This window comes from Dendrobates tinctorius, unplaced genomic scaffold, assembly GCF_039654945.1.
Source record: "Dendrobates tinctorius isolate UK_male_01 unplaced genomic scaffold, ASM3965494v1 ptg000107l, whole genome shotgun sequence".
Taxonomy (NCBI): Eukaryota; Metazoa; Chordata; class Amphibia; order Anura; family Dendrobatidae; genus Dendrobates; species Dendrobates tinctorius.
The window spans coordinates 30,503,659-30,526,370 of record NW_027361775.1 but is presented as its reverse complement, the minus strand read 5'-3'; the positions used below and the strand labels follow the sequence as shown (position 1 = coordinate 30,526,370).

The 22,712-nt window shown below is 43.7% G+C and overlaps 1 protein-coding gene across 2 annotated transcripts in view; it reads right to left on the bottom strand.

Moving 5' to 3' along the window:
* DIS3L2 (DIS3 like 3'-5' exoribonuclease 2) overlaps positions 1-22,712 on the bottom strand; it is a 663,234-nt gene that overhangs the window by 567,883 nt on the left and 72,639 nt on the right. For both annotated transcript variants that reach the window (XM_073589330.1, XM_073589329.1), the window contains 2 exons: positions 22,301-22,354; positions 101-202 (listed from right to left, as the gene is read on the bottom strand). In XM_073589330.1, coding sequence (XP_073445431.1) covers positions 101-202; positions 22,301-22,354 — 156 coding nt within the window. The remainder of the gene's footprint in view (positions 1-100; positions 203-22,300; positions 22,355-22,712) is intronic.

Genomic DNA, 22,712 nt, shown 5'->3' with positions numbered 1-22,712 from the left:
GGATCTTCGTAAAAGGGCCACGGGAAATCTGGTTTTAATCAGTTTGCAGTTTGTCATTTTATAGTGAAAGACCCTTGTAATAAGTTTTGTCACTACTAACCTTCCATTGCTCACGTGGAAGCAGTTTCACAACCACAATATCACCATTCAGAGCTCTATTTCTGGAAACCACCCCATCAATAAAAATGTCCCTTAGACCAGCCTAAAAGAGAAGGAAAAAAAAAAAGTTAATTGACAAACCAAACACGGTTTTCATTGTACAAAAGATAAAAAAGCCAAATAAGGTGTACCAAACAGCTAGTGCCATGTAGTACAGTGTCACAGCAAACAAATTCACGTATCTGCCGTTATTGATTTTCTATGTTAGATTAGTAGTTGAACTTTCCTATACATGAAATGGCATTAATAAGACCAACTATTTAACAGTTAATTACTGGTCACAAATACAGTCGATATGGAAAGTCATTACAGGAAACATTACAATATAAGCCCCCCCACACACACACACACCTTCCTGTATGTCAACTCACAAAAACCTAGGGCAACCAGATGACAAAATGTGGTTGACTAGAACCACTTAAAATATTATATATCTAGGTACATAACTAAGCTGTTAAGAATGGCCCCATTATTGGCCTGCCATAAGAGAACATGGACAACCTCGATTGCGGTATGTTACGTAGTACAATTAGTCAAAATTAACGTATTCTACCCTCAAAGCAAATTAGGTTTTAGTAAAATTTATTACAATTTTCTGCTGTTTGTTAATGAGCCAAACAAGTAGTTTCTCCCCACGCAACACAATATTCCACTTTTACAGGGGTTGTTCGCTTTCAGAAACCTCTCTATATGCACAGCTTATTTTATCACAAATTTATAAAAAAAAAAAAAAAAAAAAGCTTACCTTCTCCAAGTCCATCGCATCGCAGTGTCTCCGTTTGGCTGAAAGGTGTTCTGCTGCAAATGCGATGCATAGCCAGACTGCGGCTTCTGCCAGTGTTCCTGACTGAGGAGCTTTAGCCTATCCTTTATGGGCAATGGCCTCTAGTTTGCAAATATTCTTGGAGCTGCAACTACCTTCAAACCCCAAAAGATTTTCTGTTAGGCCTCTCCCAATGTGAGATTATCAACCGTTGCAGAAAGAAACTGACCTGGGGCTGCACCAGTTATCAGGTCTCTCTCTATGGCTCCCAGACATATTTTCAAATTATGTTTTCTCTGAAACATTAAGGTGAAATCTGGGCCTTACGTAACATTTCTGGCATAACACCATAATTCGCCAAGAATTAGATGAGCATGTGTCACTTCGGCATACCACATTCCACCTAAGTCCGGCCTCAGCCCCACTTACTTTGACGGAGCTGGCCGAAACTAGCATGAAAACATCAAAAGGAGCAATTTTACTGCAACCTAGTGTTCTGCAAAACCATGGAGACCTTTAAACCATTTTGTGTAAACACTGATGAATCTGGGCTAAAGTTTTTCCATTAACATGCAACATCAGGGTACTAGCTGAAACCACTACTGGACAACCCAAACTGAACACCCACAGCATTACTACCTTCCATTGAAAACGAGTTGTCCAGTAGTGGACGGGAATGGAAGTTAAAGCAAATTTAAAATGCTATAAAAAGCAGTGAGAAGACCGTAAAATAAAATTTAGCGATAACTAATTCTTTACCCAAACTTCATTGAAGGTGGCACCTGCAATACCATAGAGTAAGTGTTTCCTTTGCTGCTCAGTTCTTTGCATCAAGAAGCTCTAAAGCTTTATTTCACGCCTTCCCTCCCTGTTGTGCTTAAATGAGTCTGAAAACAGACATAATTAGTTTTGTGGCGCCCCGAAAATGAAGGAAAATAAAAGCCAGATGCTACAAGTAATGACATGCAAATCACTTGCCAACACATGCCAGGACAAGTTGCTAGGAGGACTATTTGAGCCTTGTTAAACTTTCAGGTCTATTTTTTTATTTTTTACCACAAGTACAACTATTAAGGAAAAATAAAAATAGAAAATAATTACGGAAAATTGATTTTAACACAAAGGCTCACAAAGACCTTAACATAATAGAAAGATGAGATTCATCAGTAACAACTTTTTGGTCTTGTGGCATTCAGTGCTTTTTTGCTTTAACCCCTTAATGACCGCCAATACGTCTTTTTACTGACCTTAGATTTAAGCGAATATCATCCCCATACAGGTGACAATCCAGCAGCTGTCGGCTGTACACTATAGCTGACAACTTTCTGTATCACAAACGATCAGTGTTGGCACCGTCCATATCTGTTTAACCCCTTAGTTGCTGCTGTAAAAAGTGACTACATCCACTAAGTTATTGATTGTGGGGGGTTTCCCTTTAACTCCTTCATGACCAAGCCTATTTTGACCTTAATAACCTGATCATTTTTTGCAATTCTGACCACTGTCCCTTTAGGAGGTAATAACTCAGGAACGCTTCAACGGATCCTAGCAATTCTGAGAATGTTTTTTGTGACATATTGGGCTTCATGTTAGTGGTAAATTTAGGTCAACAATTTTTGCGTTTTTGAAAAAAATCAGAAATGTGGCAAAAATTTAGAAAATTTCTCAATTTCCAAATTTTGAATTTTTTATTCTGTTAAACCAGAGAGTTATGTGACACAAAGTGGTTACTAAATAACATTTCCCACATGACTACTTTACATCAGCACAATTTTGGAAACATTTTTTTTTTGTTAGGAAGTTATAATGGTTAAAAGTTGACCAGTGATCTCATTTTTACAACAAAATTTACAAAACCATTTTTTTTAGTGACCACCTCACATTTGAAGTCACTTTGAAGGGTCTATATGGCAGAAAATACCCAAAATTAACATCATTATAAAAACTGCACCCCTCAAGCTACTCAAAACCACATTCAAGAAGATTAACAACCCTTCAGGTGTTTCACAGGAACTAAAGAAACGTGGAAAGAAAAAATTGACATTTTAATTTTTCCAACAAAAATTTTCTTTTAGCATCAATTTTTTCATTTTCACATGGGCAACATAAAATGGATCCTAAAATTTGTTGGGCAATTTCTCCTGAGTACTCCGATACCTCCTATGTGGTCATAAACCACTGTTTGGGCGCACGGCAGGGTTCTGAAGGGAAGGAGCGCCATTTGACTTTTTGAATGGAAAATTAGCTCCAATCGTTATCGGACATCATGTCGCGTTTGCAGAGCCCCTGTGTACCTAAACAGTCAAAACCCCCGCACAAGTGACACCATTTTGGAAACTACACCCCTTATGTGTGGTGAGCACTTTGAACCCCCAAGAGTTACACAAAAGTTTGTAACGCAGAGCAGTGAAAATAAATCTTTCCACAAAAATGACCTTTTAGCATGCTATCTTTTATTTTCACATGGCTAACAGGAGAAATTGGACCACAAAAGTTGTTGTCCAGTTTGTCCTGAGTACACAGATACCCCATATGTGGGGGGAGAGACCACTGTTTGGGCGCACGGCAGGGCTCAGAAGGGAAGGAGCACCATTTGACTTTTTGAAATGAAAATTACCTCTAATCATTAGCGGACACCTTGTCGTGTTTGGAGAGCCCCTGTGTACTTAAACATTGGAGCACCGCCACAAATGACCCCATTTTGGAAACTAGACCCCCTAAGGAACTTATCCAGATGCATAGTGAAAACTTTGAACCCCATGTGCTTCACAAAACTTTATAACCCAGTGCCGTGAAAATAAAAAAATACTTTTTGTCCTAAAAAAAAAAATTTTGTAGTGCGCAATTTTTTTTATTTTCACAAGGGTATCAGGAAAAACTGGACCCCAAAAGTTCTTGTCCAGTTTGTCCTGAGTACCCTGGTACCCCATTTGTGGGGGGGGGGGGGGGGCGACACTGTTTGGGGACACGTCGGGGCTCGGAAGGGAAGTAGTGACATGAAATGCTGACTTTGATGGAATGGTCTGTGGGCATCATGTTACATTTGCAGAGCCCCTGGTGTGCCTAAACTGTAGAACCCCCCGCCCCAAATGAACCCATTTTGGAAACTAGACCTTCCAAGGAACTTATCTAGATGTCTGGTGAGCACTTTGAACCCCCAAGTGCTTCACAGAAGTTTATAACGCAGAGACGTGAAAATAAAAAAAAATTAAATAATCATTTTTTCCACAAAAATAATTTTTTAGCCCCCAATTTTTTATTTTCCCCAAGGGTAATAGGAGAAATTAGACCCTCAAAGTTGTTGTGCAATTTTTCCTGAGTACGCTGATACCCCATATTTTGGGGTAAACCACTGTTTGGGGACACGTCGGAGTATGGAAGGGAGGGAGCACAGTTTCACTTTTTGAACGCAGAATTGGCTGGAATCAATGGTTGCACCATGTCGCGTTTGGAGACCCCCTGATGTGCCTAAACAGTGGAAGCCCTTCAATTCTAACTCCAACCCTAACCCCAACACACTCCTAACCACATTCCTAGCCCTAATCCCACCCCTAACCATAATCCTAGCCATAATCCTAACCCCAACACACCCCTAACCCTATCCCTAACCCCAACACCAACCCTAACCCTAATTCCAGCGCAAACCCTAGCCCTAACCCTAAACGAAGAATTTATTTAATCATTTGATCCTGCCTATGGGGGTGATCAAGGGGGGGTTTATTTACTTTTCATTCTATTTTGATCACTGAGAGTTTATCACAGTGATCAACATCAATGAATAAATCTGCAGCCAGCGGGCGCACTGCGCAAGCGCCCGCCATGTACCAAGATGGCGGCGCCCATGGTCCGGGACACTGGGAGCCACAGCGGCACTCTAAGTATCATGGGGTGTGGGGGGGGTAATCGGAAGGGGGGGCGGAGGGATGGCGGGGGGGGAGCAGATAATGACAGTGGCAGCACATCGCAGGGGGGCTTTAAAGTCACGACGCGACATAGGCGTCACTGATCGGATTGGCACAGGTTTTCGTGGCGTCATTGGTCGTGAAGGCGTTAATCTAATTGACACACCGAGATCATGATTGTGTAGTCCTGATGTTTGCCATAGCAGTTCATGGCCAAATAGCAGCCTTAGAGTCTCCCGGCTATAGCGGCCTGTTTAGAAGTCAGCGACATTTAGGTGGTAAACAAACTTCTTCATTCCTGCTGTACCACTTTGCATCAATTCCTGAAAATCACCTGAAGGGTTAATAAACTATGACAGCAGTTTTCAATATGTCAGTGGGTGCTGTTTTTAAAATTGTGTCAAGTTTGTGGTTTTCCAATATATAGCCCCCCTAAAGTCACTTCAAACCTGGATAGGTCCCTCAAAAAATAAATTTTGTAGATTTCCTTGAAAAAATGAAAAACTGCTGCATTTTTAAACCTCCTAAAAGGTTAACAAAATAAATTAGCATTTTAAAAATGGTGTTAATGTTAAGCAGACATGTGGGAAATCTTATTTATTAATGTTTTTGTGTGGTATGACTAACTGGACTAAATGGCTAATCATTAAAAACCGCAATTTTTTTGTACATTTTTGACAAGTTTCTGATATTTTTTATAAATAACCACAAACCTATCAACTTAAATTTAGCATTATCATATATTATAATGTGCCACAAAAAAAAAATTTTTGTTTACATTTTGTAAAGAACAAAAAGTCGCAAGGCCTTTAACCACTTCCTGATACCACCAATATCAGGGGGTTTTTTTTGCGTTTTCGTTTTCTCCCCCTCTTTGAAAAGGCATAAAGTTTTTATTTTCTTGTCTATACAAACGTATAAGGGTATGTACACACAGTTTTTTCGTCTCTGCAGATTTTGTAGAGAAAACCGCAGGTAAATCCACGGGACAAAGTCCTGCGGTTTATCTGCGGTTTTGCCCTGCGGTTTAAAACACCTCATAATGGATGAGTTGTAAAACTGCAGCTTTTCTGCACCAAACAATTGACATGCTGCGTTTTGAAAACCGCAGCAAAACCACGCGGAAAAAAACGCAGAATGTGCACAGCTTTCTTTTATTTCCATAGGAAATAAAGGTACTGTGCAACGCAGCAGAACTGCTGCGTTTCTGCAGAGCTAAAAACGCTGCGGAAACGCAGCAGAAACCGCAAAGTGTGCACATACCCTAAGGGTTTTTTTTGGTAAGACGAGTTGTAATTTTGAATGCAAAAATTCAAAACGCTGTGAACACAATTATGACTTTTTGGCAATTGTTTTTTACACTGTAATCTAGTCTAGTTTTTTTTCATTATTTTAATGGTATAAATTCAGTTTATTTTTTTTAAATGATTGCGCCCCCAATGTTAGAGATTGACAGTGGCATTTACCAGGTTAGCAGGCTGTTAGAGGCAGATCTTCTGGACTGCCCAGACTATGAACTTCTGGGCAGTGCACACTTCACAATGTACAGACGTTTTAAAATGTCAATGCAGAGTAAAGAATTTACAGTTGTGAAGGCAAAGCAGTGGCTGTCAGACACATCCAGAATCCACACAGAAAAAATGTTTATCATGTTTACCCTCTCCAATTGCTGTATACACTGTATACCATGGGTCCTCAAACTACAGCCCGCAGGCCACATGCAGCCCGCCGAGGACATTTATCTGGCCCGTCAGTCCCGCCGACATTGATGAACATCACTAACTGATTTCAATGCCGGGAGGCCCTTTATTCCTGGGCGGAGCTACAAGGCGGCGAGGAAGGACTTGCGGCCTTCCATATGTAGCACAGACGACGTGATCATCACGCCGCCTGCGCAGCCTGATGACGTCCTGTCGCCTGTGCAAGAAGACGGAGAAGAGCGCGCGCTTAAGAGCAGCGGAGGACATAGGTGAGTACTGGCTTTTTTTTTTCCTCTAACTCCAGGCCCTGCCTATGGGGGACTACTATGCCGCCTATGGGGGACTACTATGCCTCCTATGGGGGACTACTATGCCATTTATGGGGGATTATGCTGCTTATGGGGACTACTATGCTGCCTATGGAGGACTACTATGCCGCCTATGGGGGACTACTATGCCGCTTGGGGGGATTATGCTGTTTATGGGGGAACTACTATGCCGCTTATGGGGGGGAACTACTATGCCGCTTATGGGGGACAATTACCATTAGAGCTAATGCATTAAACCACAGACAATTTCAGGAACTTCTGTCTGAGCTAAATGTTGCATATGAAGATGTTCTATACCACACAGAAGTCCGTTGGCTGAGTCGAGGGAGAGTTTTGAAACGTTTCTAGGACTTACTTCCACAGATTACAGAATTTCTGCTTTCAAAAAACGAAGAAATACCAGAGCTCAATGATGCAGAATGGAAATGGCACCTTGCCTTTCTGACAGATGTAACAGAGTTACTTAACAGTTTAAATGTGCAACTTCAAGGAAAGGGGAAGCTCATCTGTGATATGCAATCACATGTGAAAGCATTTGAAGTAAAATTAGGCCTCCTCAAACAAGTGGAGGAAAATTTCTGCCATCTCTCCACAACTTAAAATTTGTTAGCGGAAAAACCATTGGTTGCATTCCCAAACAAAACATGCGTGGATTCACTGGAAATCTTACAAAAGCAGTTCCAATTTAGATTTAAAGAGCTTCATCTCCATGGACAGGACATACAGCTTTTCCGTAACCCATTTTCTATTGACATTGAAAATGTGGATACAGTTTACCAAATGGAACTGGCTGAACTACAGAATTGTGACTCTCTGAAAGACGTGTTCAAGTCAAGCAGCCTTCCTAATTTCTATGCATCTCTCCCCTCTGAGACATACCCTAATCTCAGGAACCATGCACTCAAAATGGCAACGATCTTTGGCAGCACTTATGTCTGAACATTCTTTTTCCAGAATGAAACATCTGAAATCTCCAACCAGATCTAGACTAACTGATGAACACTTGCATCACTTGTTACGATTAGCAGTGACAAATATGGAACCGGACATTGACCATCTCATTAGCCAGAAGCAGGCCCACAGTTCCCATTGAAATATTGGTAAGTTTGTTGATTTAACTTTTAACACTTTACTTGTTCTTCATTTTAAATATTGTATTTGTTCCTGTTTTGTTTCTTTTTACTTCTAAATAAGATAGGTGCAGTGTGCATAGGAATTTGTTCATAGTTTTTTTTAAAAATATATTCCGGCCCTCCAATGGTCTGAGGGACCGTGAACTGGCCCCCTGTTTAAAAAGTTTGAGGACCCCTGCTGTATACAATAGCGCTGGTTTGTGTATACAGATTAGGAAGCACTGACAGTGACCCCTCCTCCAAACCCAGGGTTAATGTAACTGGCTAGGTGCTGCTGGGTCCTGGGAGATGCACTCAGCTCTGCTACATAGGCAGTAGGCTGAATTTCCCCCTGTAACTAGGGAGAATATACAAGCTCCAGGCCCATATCAAATCAACAATAAAAAAAAATGTATTAATATGTTAAAATACACCAAATCTCTTAATCCCATATGGGGGGGGGGGGCACAGTGTCAAATTCTGAAGTTGTAAATTTAGATCAAGACGTTTTGCCTTTGTTTCACTCTTATAGGTGCATCGTCCTGTGTAAACAGGACTCGCTCTGATAATAACAGTAGCCTTTGCATCATTTACTATGGAAGTTTAGTGATGCAAGTCAACCCGTGTAAATCGACATTACACTTGACCAAGTTTGGCTTCTGTTTCAGCAGTATCTAGTGTTTTTAGGCAAACAGATATATGAAGTGAACCATACCTGTATGTACTAAAAAGTCACCTAAAAAGACCCAGGCCAGAAGGAATCCAAAGCCTCTCCATTTTCCACATTATAGTAAAGGGTTTCATCGGGAAGGAAGGGCAGGATTCATCTGAATAAGGTATTTGGAAATTTAGACAAAAAAAAAAAATGCAAATCATAGCTAGCATAGGATTAGTGATGGGCAGTCCGGCTTTTTGGTGATCCAGCTCTCATGGCTCCGCTCACCAAAAAGAGCCGCCTCTTTTTGGATCCTAAATGGATCTCTAATGCATCCGTGTTCAGGCGTCTGAAACCCTGCCCACTTTCTAAGAACCAATTAAATTGCAGAGTGGGCGGAGTTTTGTTCAGGTGGGCAGCATTAAGTCTGCCGAACACCGGGATTTTACGCCTAGTGAAAGCCATTAAGGGATTTTAGTGGTTCTCACTGGGGTGCCGGCTCCCATCGTTCACACCAGGGAGCCGGCTTTTTGTGTCGGATCGTTCGCGAACGACACATCACTACATAGGATATAACTTAAACCAAGAACTGTACTGATTTTTGCGAGGCAGCACAAACAAAATGAATATGTAAGTTAAAGCTATTCTTGCTTTCCACCGTGCAAAATAATTAAGACATTTCTTTAACAAATAATAATGTGATACCAAATTATGGGTTTTATGTTATTTTTGTATATTGCAAGAGCTGTAAATTTGCCAACCAAGCAGACAGTGGAAGTATTATGTTTCCTTCCCCCCCACCCACCATGCTTCACAGTTGGGACAGTGTTCTTGTGGTTGTACTCATCCTTTTTTCCTCCAAAACACAACAAACAGTGGATAGATAAAGTTCTATTTTGGTCTCCTCCGACCACATGACCTTCTCCCATGCCTCATCTGGATCATTCAGTTGGTCATTGGTGACCTTCAAAGGGTCCTGGACATGTGCTGGCATGAGCAGGGGTCCTTGCGTGCCCTGCAGGATTTTAATCTATGATGGCGTAGTGGGTTACCAATAGTAATGTGGACCCAGCTCTCTTCAGGTCATTGGCCAGGTCCTCCCGTGTAGTTCTGTGCCAAATCCTGACCTCTCAGAATCATCCTTACCCCACGAGAAGAAATCCTGCATGGAGCCCCAGATCAAGGAAGATGGGCAGTCATCTTGTGTTTCTTCCACTTTCTAATAATTATGCCAACAGCTGTTGTCTTCTCGCCAAGCTGCTTGCTTATTGTTGTGAAGGGCTACAATTTTTTCCCTGCTGTCAGACAGGCAATTTTTACACAGGTAATAACTAGTGATGAGCTAATGTACTCTGATAACGTTATCTGAGAATCTTGGGCGTGCTTGGATAATGTGTTCGAGTCACTGAGACTGCATGTTTTATGGAGGAAACAAAAGGGCAGGAAAATGGCCCAGAGTGAAGTGGTTAAGCAACTGGTCATTTTCTGATGATCGTTTCACTTCGAAAGAATAAGTAGTAATCCTGAAATCCATGTTAGACAGACACAGCCTATCAAATGGGACCCATCACTCAGTTCATGGTGCTCAAACATACAGGATAAATTGCAGCCAGGTATGTTCTCCTCTGAATAGCTCCAGTGTTTCAGCGAAAACAGTTTGAAGAGCCAACTGGTGACTATGGGGTAAAGCTGAAGTCACACATAGCGATCCTGACAACGATATCAACGTGTCAGGATCGCTGGTAAGTCGCTATGTGATCGCTGGTGAGCTGTCAAACAAACAGCTTCACCAGCGATCAGCACAGCGATGCCGAGCGCCCAGCATCGCTGTGTTCCTTAGCGCTGATGCCATATCCCTGTAAAAAAATAGAATTAAAATAAAAAAATATTGTTATTCTCACCTTCCGACATCCCGCGCAGCCATCCTGCCTCTCTCCACGCTCTGGTCCCAGTAATCCTTTGCGAGAATGACCACGAGAATGCCACAAATTTGTGCAGACATAACAAAGGCAAATAGGCAAAAATAGATGAATCAATAAAACCAATCATTTATTAATAAATTTCATAAAAAGTTTTTTTACAAGGAAATTTCTAAAAAAGCCAAGGTACAAATGTTTGAGGAAACATTCAGATGGAAGTTTAATATATATAACTATATGAATTTATGCCTAAGTAATGAACATTTGTATGGGAAAAAAAGATTGAAAAAAACAGTTTGTATGATATGTGATTATGTAGTATAAAGCTGAACTCTGAGCATTTATCATTACATTTGTACCTTGGCTTTTTTAGAAATTTCCTTGTAAAAAAACTTTTTATGAAATTTATTAATAAATGATTGGTTTTATTGATTCATCTATTTTTGCCTATTTGCCTTTGTTAGGTCTGAACAAATTTGTGGCAGAAATTGAGATATAATAGAATTGTGGCAAGGCACACATCTGACCAAGGTTACAAAAGAATTTCTGCAGTACTCAAGGTTCCCAAGAGCACAATGGCCTTCATAATCCTTAAATGTTAGAAGTTTGGGACCACCAGAAGGTTCACCTTCCATCAAGACAATGACCCTAAGCACACAGCTAAAATAAAGGAGTGGCTTCAGAACAACTCTGACCATTCTTGACTGGCCCAGCTAGACTCCTTACCAGCCCAGCTAGACTCCTGACCTAAACCCAATTGAGCACCTCTGGAAAGACCTGAAAATAGGTGTCCACCAAAGTTCACTATCCAACCTGACAGAACAGGATAAGATCTGCAAGGAAGAACGGCAGAGGATACCCAAATCCAGGTATGAAATAACTTGTTACATCATTCCCAATAAGACTCATGGCTGTATTAGCTCAACAGGGTGCTTCTAATCCATACTGAGCAAAGGGTCTGATAACCATGTGATATTTCAATTTTGCCTTTAATAAATTTGCAAAAACTTCTACATTTGTTATTTTCAGTCAAGATGAGGTGCAGGGCTGTGGAGTTGGGAGTCGTGGAGTCTGAGCTCATTTTGGTGGAGTCGGTATAAAATGGTCCGACTCCTAAAATATATAATAAATTGGGTACAGTAGTTCAATGCAGAATGTGCTGAATTTTTTTTCATAGGAATTTGTGAAAGTTATGAAATGTCCTATAAATGGCTGTTCTTTGCCGATCTAAGGCTACATTCACACAGCGTTTTTGCTGTGTTTGAGGATACGTTTTTCAGCTGCAAAAGCAGATCAGCTTTTTAAAAAACCGCATCACCTGAAAGGTTTTTGAGCTCATAGATAATGCTTTCAATAGCAAAAGCAGATTAGAAATTTGCTCTATCCATTTATCCATATCTGTCTATCCATATTTTATCTGTACCAAAAGGAATGAAAGCCGGGTAGCACACAGACCAACACTTTTTTTTTTAGCACCAGTCAGGTACACCTCATAGCTGCCCAAAAGGACGCCCAGGACAGGCATTGCTCGTCTTCAGTAACACATTAACACCAATTGATAGTTGGAATAAATAGACTGCATTCATCACCACCACATCTTCTTAAGGTGCAGGCTTTATTTTCAAGTGTAGGGGTGTGCAGTATAAGGTTCTGCAGCAGCTGAGGTGTGCAGTATGAGATTCTGCGAAACAGTATGAGGTTCTGCCCCCCCAGTTTTGATCCTGGCTAAAACAGTTTCTTATAGATATGGCGAACCCTCAGGTAACCCTAAATGAAGGTCAATGGACACAGGTGGCTGAATTGAAGGAATTGCTTAATCACCTATTTACCGTGACTAAAAAATTACAAGCTAAGGATTTAACTCCTGGCATTTTCATAAAGGAGTGAAATAACTTGCTATTTTGCCTGTCACAAAGAGGAGATTTAATCGCAGATGGCATTTCTGCTTCAATGAAGCGGAGAGAGACAGCTATTGGAAAATAGAATTAGACTTACCGGTAATTTGGTTTCTAGAAACCTTCCACGACAGCATAGGAGGTTGTCTCCACGCCCTAATGGGGGACAGGAAGTACGAGAGGTTAAAAGGTCCCACCCACCTCCCTCTCACCATTGACGTATAACTGATTACCATAGCACTGGTTACCTTAAGATTCTCAGAATTTTGTCCAAGAATGCAGGGAGGGAAATAGTGGTGTCGTGGAAGGTTTCTAGAAACTGAATTACCGGTAAGTAAATCTATTTTCTCTAGCAACCTTCCACGACAGCATAGGAGGCATAGCAACCTATACGGCACTGGGGGGGGGGGAGAAGACAACGGCCTGAAGAACTTTTCGGCCAAAGACTAGATCCCTGTTGGACACAAGGTCCAACCTGTAGAGTTTAGCGAAAGTATGTAGGGAGGACCAGGTTGCTGCCTTATAAATCTGCTCCAAAGATGCGCCTGCCCTCTCAGCCCATGAAGTAGAGGTAGATCGTGTTGAATGCGCTTTGATCCCCGTAGGGGGAGCGATGTTTTGCACCAGGTATGCTTCGGAGATGGCTTTCTTAATCCAATTGGCAATGGTGTTTTTTGCTACCTTCTTTCCCTTGTTTGGACCAGAAGTATGGATAAATAGGTTGTGATCAATTCTCTAGGGTTTGGTACACTAAGTAGTAGAGAATTATGTGCCTCACGTCCAGCATATGAAACCCCTTTTCCTTAGGGTTCGCTGGGTTTTGACACAACGAGTGAAGAATGATTTCCTGCGATCTATGGAAGTCAGACACAACCTTTGGTAGGAACGATGGATCAAGGGAAAGAACTATGGAATCGTCCCTAATGGTTAGGTAGGGATCCCTAATTGAGAGAGCTTGGAGCTCTTCTATTCGCCTTGCCGAGGTTATCACTATAAGGAAGGCCACTTTACAGGAGAGCAGCTGAGGAGTACAGGATGGCAGGGGCTCAAAGGGTGATTGAGTGAGTCCCGTAAGTACCACATTCAAGTCCCAAGGTGGAACGGCGACTAGCCTTTTTGGATGTAGCCTAGTGGCTGATGTGATGAATCTTTTTATCCACCTGTGGTTGGCCAAGTCACAGTCGAACATGAAGCTTAATGCTGATATCTGAACTTTAAGCGTGCTGGGTTTTAGACCTAGCTTAAACCCCCTCTGTAGGAAATCCAGGATACAGGAAATGTTAGGGTTTTCTGGGTCAGGCAAATCTGGCAGACACCATGAGGAAAACTTCCAATATTTTGTTATAAATAGCAATGGTGAATGGTTTCCGAGATTTCTGGAGGGTTTTTATTACTGCTTCTGATAGCCCCCTGGCCCTCAGGATCTGGGTCTCAGTAACCAGGCCGCTAACTTCATTCCCCAGAGGTTTGGGTGATGTAGAGGGCCCTGCAAGAGAAGGTCATCTTCCAGGGGTAGGTGGAATGGCCCGTCTACCGGTAGCTCCATAATTAGAGAGTACCAGCTCCTCTTTGGCCATAGCGGGGCTACTAGAATGGTTTGGGTCCGATGCTCCCAGATTTTCCTCAGGGTTGCGGCAAGGATTGGAACTGGCGGGAAGGCATCTACCCCCAGGGATCTGTCTCTGGGGTTCAGGGAGAAGTAGTTTCTCACTCGGGCATTTTCTCTTGAGGCCAGTAGATCCACCTCTGGAAGACCCCACCTGTTGACCAGCCTCTGAAAGACACTCTGGTTTAGGCTCCACTCTCTCCAGGCTGGATGCATTTTCTGCTCAAGAAATCTGCTTGAAGGTTGGAGGTACCCTTTAGGTGGACTGCCATTAGAGAACGGAGGTGTCTTTCGGCCCAGCAAAATATTCGACCAGAAAGGCCCTCTAGGCTGCTGGATCTCGTGCCGCCTTGGTGTCGAAGATGGGCCACTGTTGCTACATTGTCCGAATAGACTCTGATATGATGGCCCTGGACTAGGTGTCTTGCTGCCAGAAGAGCTTCCTCCACGGCCTTCAGCTCCCTGAAGTTTGAGAATTTTGCACTCATTGTCAGGCTCTACAACCCCTGGAATGGTTGTCGGGACACCACAGCTCCCCAGCCTTTTTTGCTGGCATCTGATGTTACCTTGACCAGGGGAATCTGGGACCAGTTGATTCCCTTGTACAGATTCTTGCGGTCCAGCCACCATAATAGTGAAGCTTTCACCTTTCCTGGGGTCTGAACTCTTGTTCAGGCAGGTATGATCCCCGTTCCAGCTCCCCAAGATGTGGGACTGGAGTATTCTGGAGTGGGCCTGTGCCCAAGGCACTGACTGAATGCAGGAGGTCACTGACCCTAGTATAGACATGGCTGACCTGAGGGTTGGGGACCTTTGTTCCCTGAAAGCTGAGATCCTTGATATTATGGACCTCTGATGTTGCTCTGGGAGGAAGGTCATTTGTTGTCTTGAATCTTGGAGGACTCCTAAGAATTTTATCTCATGGGAGGGCTGGATCTGACTTTTATATTCGGGATCCACCCCAATGATTGAAGAATACTCAGGGTTTGAGTCACCTGGCTTTCCAGGATCTGGTAGGAGGCTCCTATTATCAGGTTGTCCAGGTAGGGCACAATGCATATGCCCTGCCCTCTGATGTGGGACACAGCTTCTGCCATAACCTTGGAAAATACTCGAGGGGCAGAGGTTATCTCAAAGGGAAGCATGTTGTACTGATAGTGCCTGACTTCTGTACCCTGGCGGATCGCAAACCTCAGATACCTCCTGTGAGAAGGATGTATGGGGATGTGGAAATAGGCATCCTTTAAGTCTATGGTTGCCATTTAGTGAGACGGCCCTATCAGAGGAATGGCGGTCTTCACCGACTCCATCTTGAATCTGTGATATACGATATGTTGGTTGAGGCCCTTCAGATTTATTATTCTTGCCTCTCCTGTGGGTTTTCTCACTAGGAACAGTCTGGAATAATGCCCTCTTCCCCGTTCCTCCACAGGGACCGGAGAGATGGCGTTTGATTGGAGCAGGAGCTGGATGCCAGTTTTTAGTGCTGGGGACTCCCGAGGTGGTAGGGAGGTATCTTATACCCTGCGGGGGGAAGGATTTGAGTTCTAGCAGCAGGCCCTCCCTGATCACGCTGAGGACCCAGGGGCTCTTGGAAATCTGCCAAGAGTGAATAAACCTCGAAAGCCTTCCCCCCACCGGGGTCGAGTCATTGTTTTTCTTGTGGCTGTTGCTGCTGCTGGGGGACCAGGATGTTCCTGCCTCTCCCCTTCGCATAACTTCATCTTCCAGTCTTTCCCTTGCCTCTCGGCTGGGATAGCCGATTCTGGGGGGCTCGAAAAAGCCGCTTTTTTGTGGTCCTCTGCTCAGGACCTTTTTTTGGGGATGGGGAGCCTACAATGGGAGGAGGTGGTGGTGGTGGGGGAGACGGGGCAGCCAGAGAGGTCTGGAGCTGATAAGTAACCAGGCTGCAGATTTTGTCAATTAGTGACGGGTGCTCAGCCCTGACCACCCTGTCCGTGCAAGCCTGACCGTTTTTTTCACCCAATTTGAGGGAAGTTTTGCACTGCATATGGCACATTTGGCTGACTTGCTGGTGGTATTGGTGCTTTTGTGGGCAGACTTTTCTCCCTATAAAAAAGGGGGAGAAGCATTTTGAGGACCTCTATCCCAGGACCGCACCACTAGGACCCACCCCAGGTAACACTCACTGTGGCTGGGGCAGCGCTCGGCTCTGCAGACGCAGGGCAGGAAGAACCGTCCATGCTGACAGGGGATTTCACCTTACCTGTCGGCGTCTTCCGGCGGGTTAATAAGGGGTTAACCCCGCCCTCAGCGCAGTTTTTCATTTTTCCCCCTCCTCCTCCCTGGGTCCTGGGAATAGCGGGTGCTGGCGAGCTCCACGCGCCGGCAGCTGAATGGGGGCCACCATGAAAGGAAGTCGTCAGACATACCCCCGGAAGTGACCGCGCGTGACGTCACTTGCGGGTCACCGCGCAGCAGGAGGAGGAGAGACCAGAGCTGCGTGAGGCCTCCGATCAGGGATCACTGGCCCGCTTAACTCCCCCTGGGAGAGCGCGGGTGGGCCAGGAACAGTCCCGAATTCTAAGAAGACAGGAGCAGTCTGGAGGAGGGGAGGCAGCGCCACCGACCACCACTGCCCGGCTTAGGATACCAGGTAAGCTGCAGCAGCCGGCCACACAGCATACCGAACCTCTCCATGCCCCATGGGGGACAGGAAAGACACTGGTGAGAGGGAGGTGGGACCTTTTAACCTCTCGTACTTCCTGTCCCCCATTAGGGCGTGGAGACAACCACCTATGCCGTCGTGGAAGGTTGCTAGAGAAAATAAAATTTTTCAGGCAGCGGTTTATGTGGACCCAAGTCATCGTATATTGCTTGATGATCAACAACTTACTAAAGGAAAAGAAGCTCTGACTCAGGTAGCAGTTAGGATGAGTGGAATCCAGGATGACTGCCAGGCGCTGAGGACTTGGGTCCTGACAGTGCTACTGCTGCCATATATTCGTCCTCATCAGATGAGGAGTTTGACTTTGACAAGTATTTGGATGATATGGAGCAGGCAAAGCGTTGCTGCAAGGAAAAAGATTTCACTCCATCTCCTATAGCAAGCAGATTGACCATATTTCAGCAAAATGTTTCACTTGCTCTCAAAGAAAAATTCAACCGTTCATCAAAACTGACTGTGCATGAGGCAATTCCTTTATACTTGGAAATTGTTGAGATGTTGCGCACGTGGTTACGGCTTTGCCTCCAACCCAAGTTAGTGTAGAGAGGTTGTTCTCTAGCCTTAAAATTATTAGGTCAGATTTTAGGTCATCTATCAAGGAGGATCTGATGGAGGCATTCCTATTTCTTCAAACAAATTCATAGACTGCACAAATGTTATTTAGTATGTTTTTGTTCAAAACTTTTTTTGCCACTTACATAGTATATTACATAGTGAGAGATAGATATAGATATATATATATATATATATATATACATACATACACACACACACTGTATATGTGTAATCGATATTATAGTGTATTACATATTTACAATTTATTAAAGTTTTTTGTGTTCTAAAGTTGTATTCCAATAAATATATGTTCTATCTAAAGGTCTTGATTATTGTATCAAAAATGATTAAATGTCAGATGTTCACATTGTACTACAATAAATTTTTCACTTAAATATAAGCAATATATGTTGGAGTCGGAGGAAGGGACATTGAGGAGTCGGAGTCGCAGGTTTGGCTTAGGGTACCGTTACACCTAGCGATGTACCAGCGATCCCGACCAGCGATATGACGCAGTCAGGATCGCTGGTGCATCGCTAAGTGGTCGCTAGTGAGCTGCCACACAGGCAGATCTCACCAGCGACATCGCTGGGGACGGGGATTGCTACTTACCTGTCAGACGTGGCGATCCTGCGTCCTCCCGCCGGCTCCACGTGTCGCTCGTCGTCACAGCAGGAAGCCCAGCAGGGAGCTGACGACGAGAAGTGATCCAGGAGCTTCTCGCTCGATCAGCGATAACCAGCGGGGGAGCCGGTCGGAGGTAAGTATCACATGCAGCGATATCGCTAGCAATATCGCTTTAACGTCACAAAATCGGTGACTTTACAGCGATATTGCTAGCGATATCGCAGTGTGTAACGGGGGCTTTACCAACTCCACAGCCCAGGTGCAGAGTGTACATTAATGATAAAAATAATGAAGTTTTTTTAAATTTACCAAATGGCTGCAATGAAACAAAGAGTACACAATTTAAAGGGGTCTGAATACTTTCCGTACCCACTGAACATAGGGACAAATCTGTCAATCACCTAGAGCAGAGAGCGGAATCAGCAAGAAGCCACACCAGACTAGTCAGGTCTCTCCCTATAGTCCTCAGCTGGCTCAAATATGTTCATGTCGAAGCTTTTCAGAGAAAAACATATCAGGCTCTGATTTATGCAATACAAGTCGAGTAGCGGTCCCCTTTAAGTTAAAATGTTATCACGAAAATGGCATATTTCAGGATAAAATAGGCAAGTGTGAAGATCTCAAATTTTTTTTACCATCAGCCTAAGCAAGCCCACATTACAGTCTGGAAAAGCGTCCAACTGCTGTCGTGAAGAGGCACATTTACAAGTCAATGACATTACCAGGTGTACATATCAGTAATAGGACAGATTTTGGCACTTTGCTTTGGTCAGTCATGGAAGCAGACTGTTCAAAAGACAAGTTATAGACCATTTCACTGAGCATTAGAAACAGAATGTTCCTTGAGACTCTGGAAAGCAGAAACAATCAAATTGGGACAAGAGCAGCAGCAGCTGCCTCCCATGACTTGATGCAGAAAGACTGCAGGCCTGTTTTTCGAGGGAGAGGGCCACCACAGGGAACAGATTTTTGCACATGTTTAATTTTTTTTTTTCCCTTTCTTATTCACAGCCATGTAAGGTTAGACTGGTGGGCTATGCAGACAAGCCAGCAACAATGTCAGTCAGAAAATACAAGTAAATATCTAAAGAAACTAAAAAAAAAGCAAGATTTAAGAGGAGTGCTGTTACCAGATGGGATGAACTGCTCACAAGCGTCAATTGATAATGTGGGGCATCAAAATAGCCCATCATTTTACATGATGAATTAATCCTGAGGATTAACCACTTATGATTTAGACGGCTATACGCAGAACATTCCCTGTTTACACAGGAAGATGAACTGCTGATCAATTATATTTAAGACATAAAAAATAGTCAATATTCGCCATCATTAATTGTTTGCTCATTGACCTGGTTTACACAGGGAAAAGATAACCCTTCGAAGGGGAATTTTCATGTACTTGTTAAAGGATCTAATCAAGTGATTATTGCCTTGTGAATGTTTCAGCAAGATGAAAGCAGTGACAACATGGCCAATAGAGATGAGCGGGTCGATCTGCTGAGGACAAAGTTTAGAGTTGAAATTCCTGAAATTCGCAGTTTCACACAAACATTTTGAGATTCGCTAAGAGGAGAAAAAAAGCATCAGGGAGCAGACTAATGTTGCGCTGCTGTGCAGACTTCCCATAATACTCTGCAGCTATGGCATCTTACAAATCATCATACCTTGTACAGCGGTGGTCAGTACCTGGCCCATTACAGGTCACTGGCTCCTAGTGGAGCACTCTTTAGAAGAGTTGTTTTCCCATCTTCTGAGTCACTGGGCAATCTCTCACATGTAGAGTTCTTTTGGTAAGTGGGGTCCCCTTTCTCCTGGACAGTGTGAGCTCTTATGGCCAGCAGGATCCTCTCGCTCTCTTGTACAGTGTAAGCTCTTCTGGTCAGCGGGTTCCTCTCGCTCTCTTGTACAGTGTAAGCTCTTCTGGTCAGAGGGATCCTCTCGCTCTCTTGTACACAGTGTAAGCTCTTCTGGTCCGAGGGATCCTCTCGCTCTCTTGTACAGTGTAAGCTCTTCTGGTCAGCGGGTTCCTCTCGCTCTCTTGTACACAGTGTAAGCTCTTCTGGTCCGAGGGATCCTCTCGCTCTTTTGTACAGTGTAAGCTCTTCTGGTCAGAGGGATCCTCTCGCTCTCTTGTACAGTGTAAGCTCTTCTGGTCAGCGGGTTCCTCTCGCTCTCTTGTACAGTGTAAGCTCTTCTGGTCAGAGGGATCCTCTCGCTCTCTTGTACAGTGTAAGCTCTTCTGGTCAGCGGGTTCCTCTCGCTCTCTTGTACACAGTGTAAGCTCTTCTGGTCCGAGGGATCCTCTCGCTCTTTTGTACAGTGTAAGCTCTTCTGGTCAGAGGGATCCTCTCGCTCTCTTGTACAGTGTAAGCTCTTCTGGTCAGCGGGTTCCTCTCGCTCTCTTGTACAGTGTAAGCTCTTCTGGTCAGAGGGATCCTCTCGCTCTCTTGTACAGTGTAAGCTCTTCTGGTCAGCGGGTTCCTCTCGCTCTCTTGTACACAGTGTAAGCTTCTGGTCCGAGGGATCCTCTCGCTCTTGTACAGTGTAAGCTCTTCTGGTCAGAGGGATCCTCTCGCTCTCTTGTAGAGTGTAAGCTCTTCTGGTCAGCGGGTTCCTCTCGCTTTTTTGTACAGTGTAAGCTCTTCTGGTCCGAGGGATCCTCTCACTCTCGTACAGTGTAAGCTCTTCTGGTCAGAGGGATCCTCTCGCTCTTGTACAGTGTAAGCTCTTCTGGTCAGCGGGTTCCTCTCGCTTTTTTGTACAGTGTAAGCTCTTCTGGTCCGAGGGATCCTCTCACTCTCGTACAGTGTAAGCTCTTCTGGTCAGAGGGATCCTCTCAATCTCTTGTACAGTGTAAGCTCTTCTGGTCAGAGGGATCCTCTCACTGTTGTACAGTGTAAGCTCTTCTGGTCAGCGGGTTCCTCTCACTCTTGTACAGTGTAAGCTCTTCTGGTCAGAGGGATCCTCTCACTCTCTTGTACAGTGTAAGCTCTTCTCGTCAGCAGGTTCCTCTCGCTTTCTTGTATAGTGTAAGCTCTTCTGGTCAGCGGGATCCTCATTATTGCACTGTGTAAACTTCTGGTCAGAGGGATCCTCTCTCTCGCTCATGTACAGTGTAAGCTCTTATGGACAGTGGTGTCTTCTCTTCTACAGCTCAAGTTCTTCTAGTCAGTGGGGTTCTCTCTCCTGCAGTATAAGCTCTTATAGTCAGCAGGGTCCATTCTCTCTCTAGTGTATAGTGTAAGCTCTTACGGTCAAGCAGGATCCCCTCTTTTGTAAAGCATAAGCTCTGGTAGTCAGATTGCTCTCCTATTTCCCCACGTGTATTTTCCAAGAAATTAAATGTTTTACAGTATTAAGAGTTAAGCAAATATGTTTGAGGCACATTTAATTTTTGGCTAAAATTTGGAGAATTCAAGTTTCAAAAGACACACTCATCTTTAATGGCCAATGTGTTAACAAACATATGCCATAATAATTTGTGCAACAGATCCAGTGCTTGGAAGTTTTGTAGTCCGCGAGTCATCTGCTTTTTTGCTCTCATGTATGAACCCTGATGAAGGAGTCTGTGGGAACTAGTGATACCATCTTGTATAAATTAGACATGACAATTAAATAGGTCTTGTACTTTATCTGAATAAACACTGTAAATTGGCTACTGAAACAGAGCAGAAATAGATGGCAAAATTGCTTCAAGGGAGATTAGTTTAATTCACTGGAAAATGAAGACATCTCAGCAGGGATACATGAAGAGAGTCCTGTTACATTAAGTGGTGGTCCCAAGTCAGCAGCTGAAAAAAAACCTGTATGCACAGACATTAGCACATTATGACACCATTGTATGCAACAAAGGAAAAAGTGTGTGACTTAAGGCCCCATCACACTAAGCGATATTGCTAGCAATATCAGTTCAACATCACTGGTTTTGTGATGCAGCAGCGATATCGCTATGTGTGATACCTCCGACCGGCTCCCCCGCTGATTATCACTGATGGCGCAAGAACAGCCTGGGCCGTTTCTCGTCGTCAGATTCCTGCTGGGCTTCCTGCTGTGGAGACGAGCGACGCGTGGACGCGGGCGGGAGGACGTCTTCATCGCCTCGTCTGACAGGTAAGTAGCGATCGCCGACCGCTGCTATGTCGCTGGTGAGATCTGCCTGTTTGGCAGCTCACTAGCGACCACTTGGCGATGCACCAGCGATCCTGACCGGGTCATATCGTTGTCGGGATTGCTGGTGCATCGCTAAGTGTGACAGTACCTTTAGAATTACTGAACAGAATATACAACTTTAGCCACATGCAGGGGCAATTGTAACCAATTTTATTTTATTTATTTATTTTTTTTTAATATACATATTGTTTTCAAAAGGGACATGGGTATTCTTACCGGTGATGGCAGGAACGCTTCATGGAATTTCTTAGGATTAATCCTCAAGGAGCCCTAAAGAGTAAGTAAAGGAAAATCATACGTTTATCTCCAAAACAATAGGACAGGTGCATTAATATACGGTAATCTCCTAAATTTTGACAGCATATAAAATCAGATAAACATGCCCAAAGTTTATCAATCATACAGGTCATGTGACAAATTGAACACACATTCCTTGGTTCCTCGGTGTGGTAGATACTTTCTCCTGACTCCATTTGTTGGTTGGCTAACTTTGCACTACTGTTTCGTGCAATTAATAAATGTGGCGGATTTCACAACTCACCAGTTGCTCATGTGTTCTGAGTTTTTCACCAACAAAACCTGTACCCATTATATTCTACTAGGCTGTTCAAATATCTGCAAAAAATTA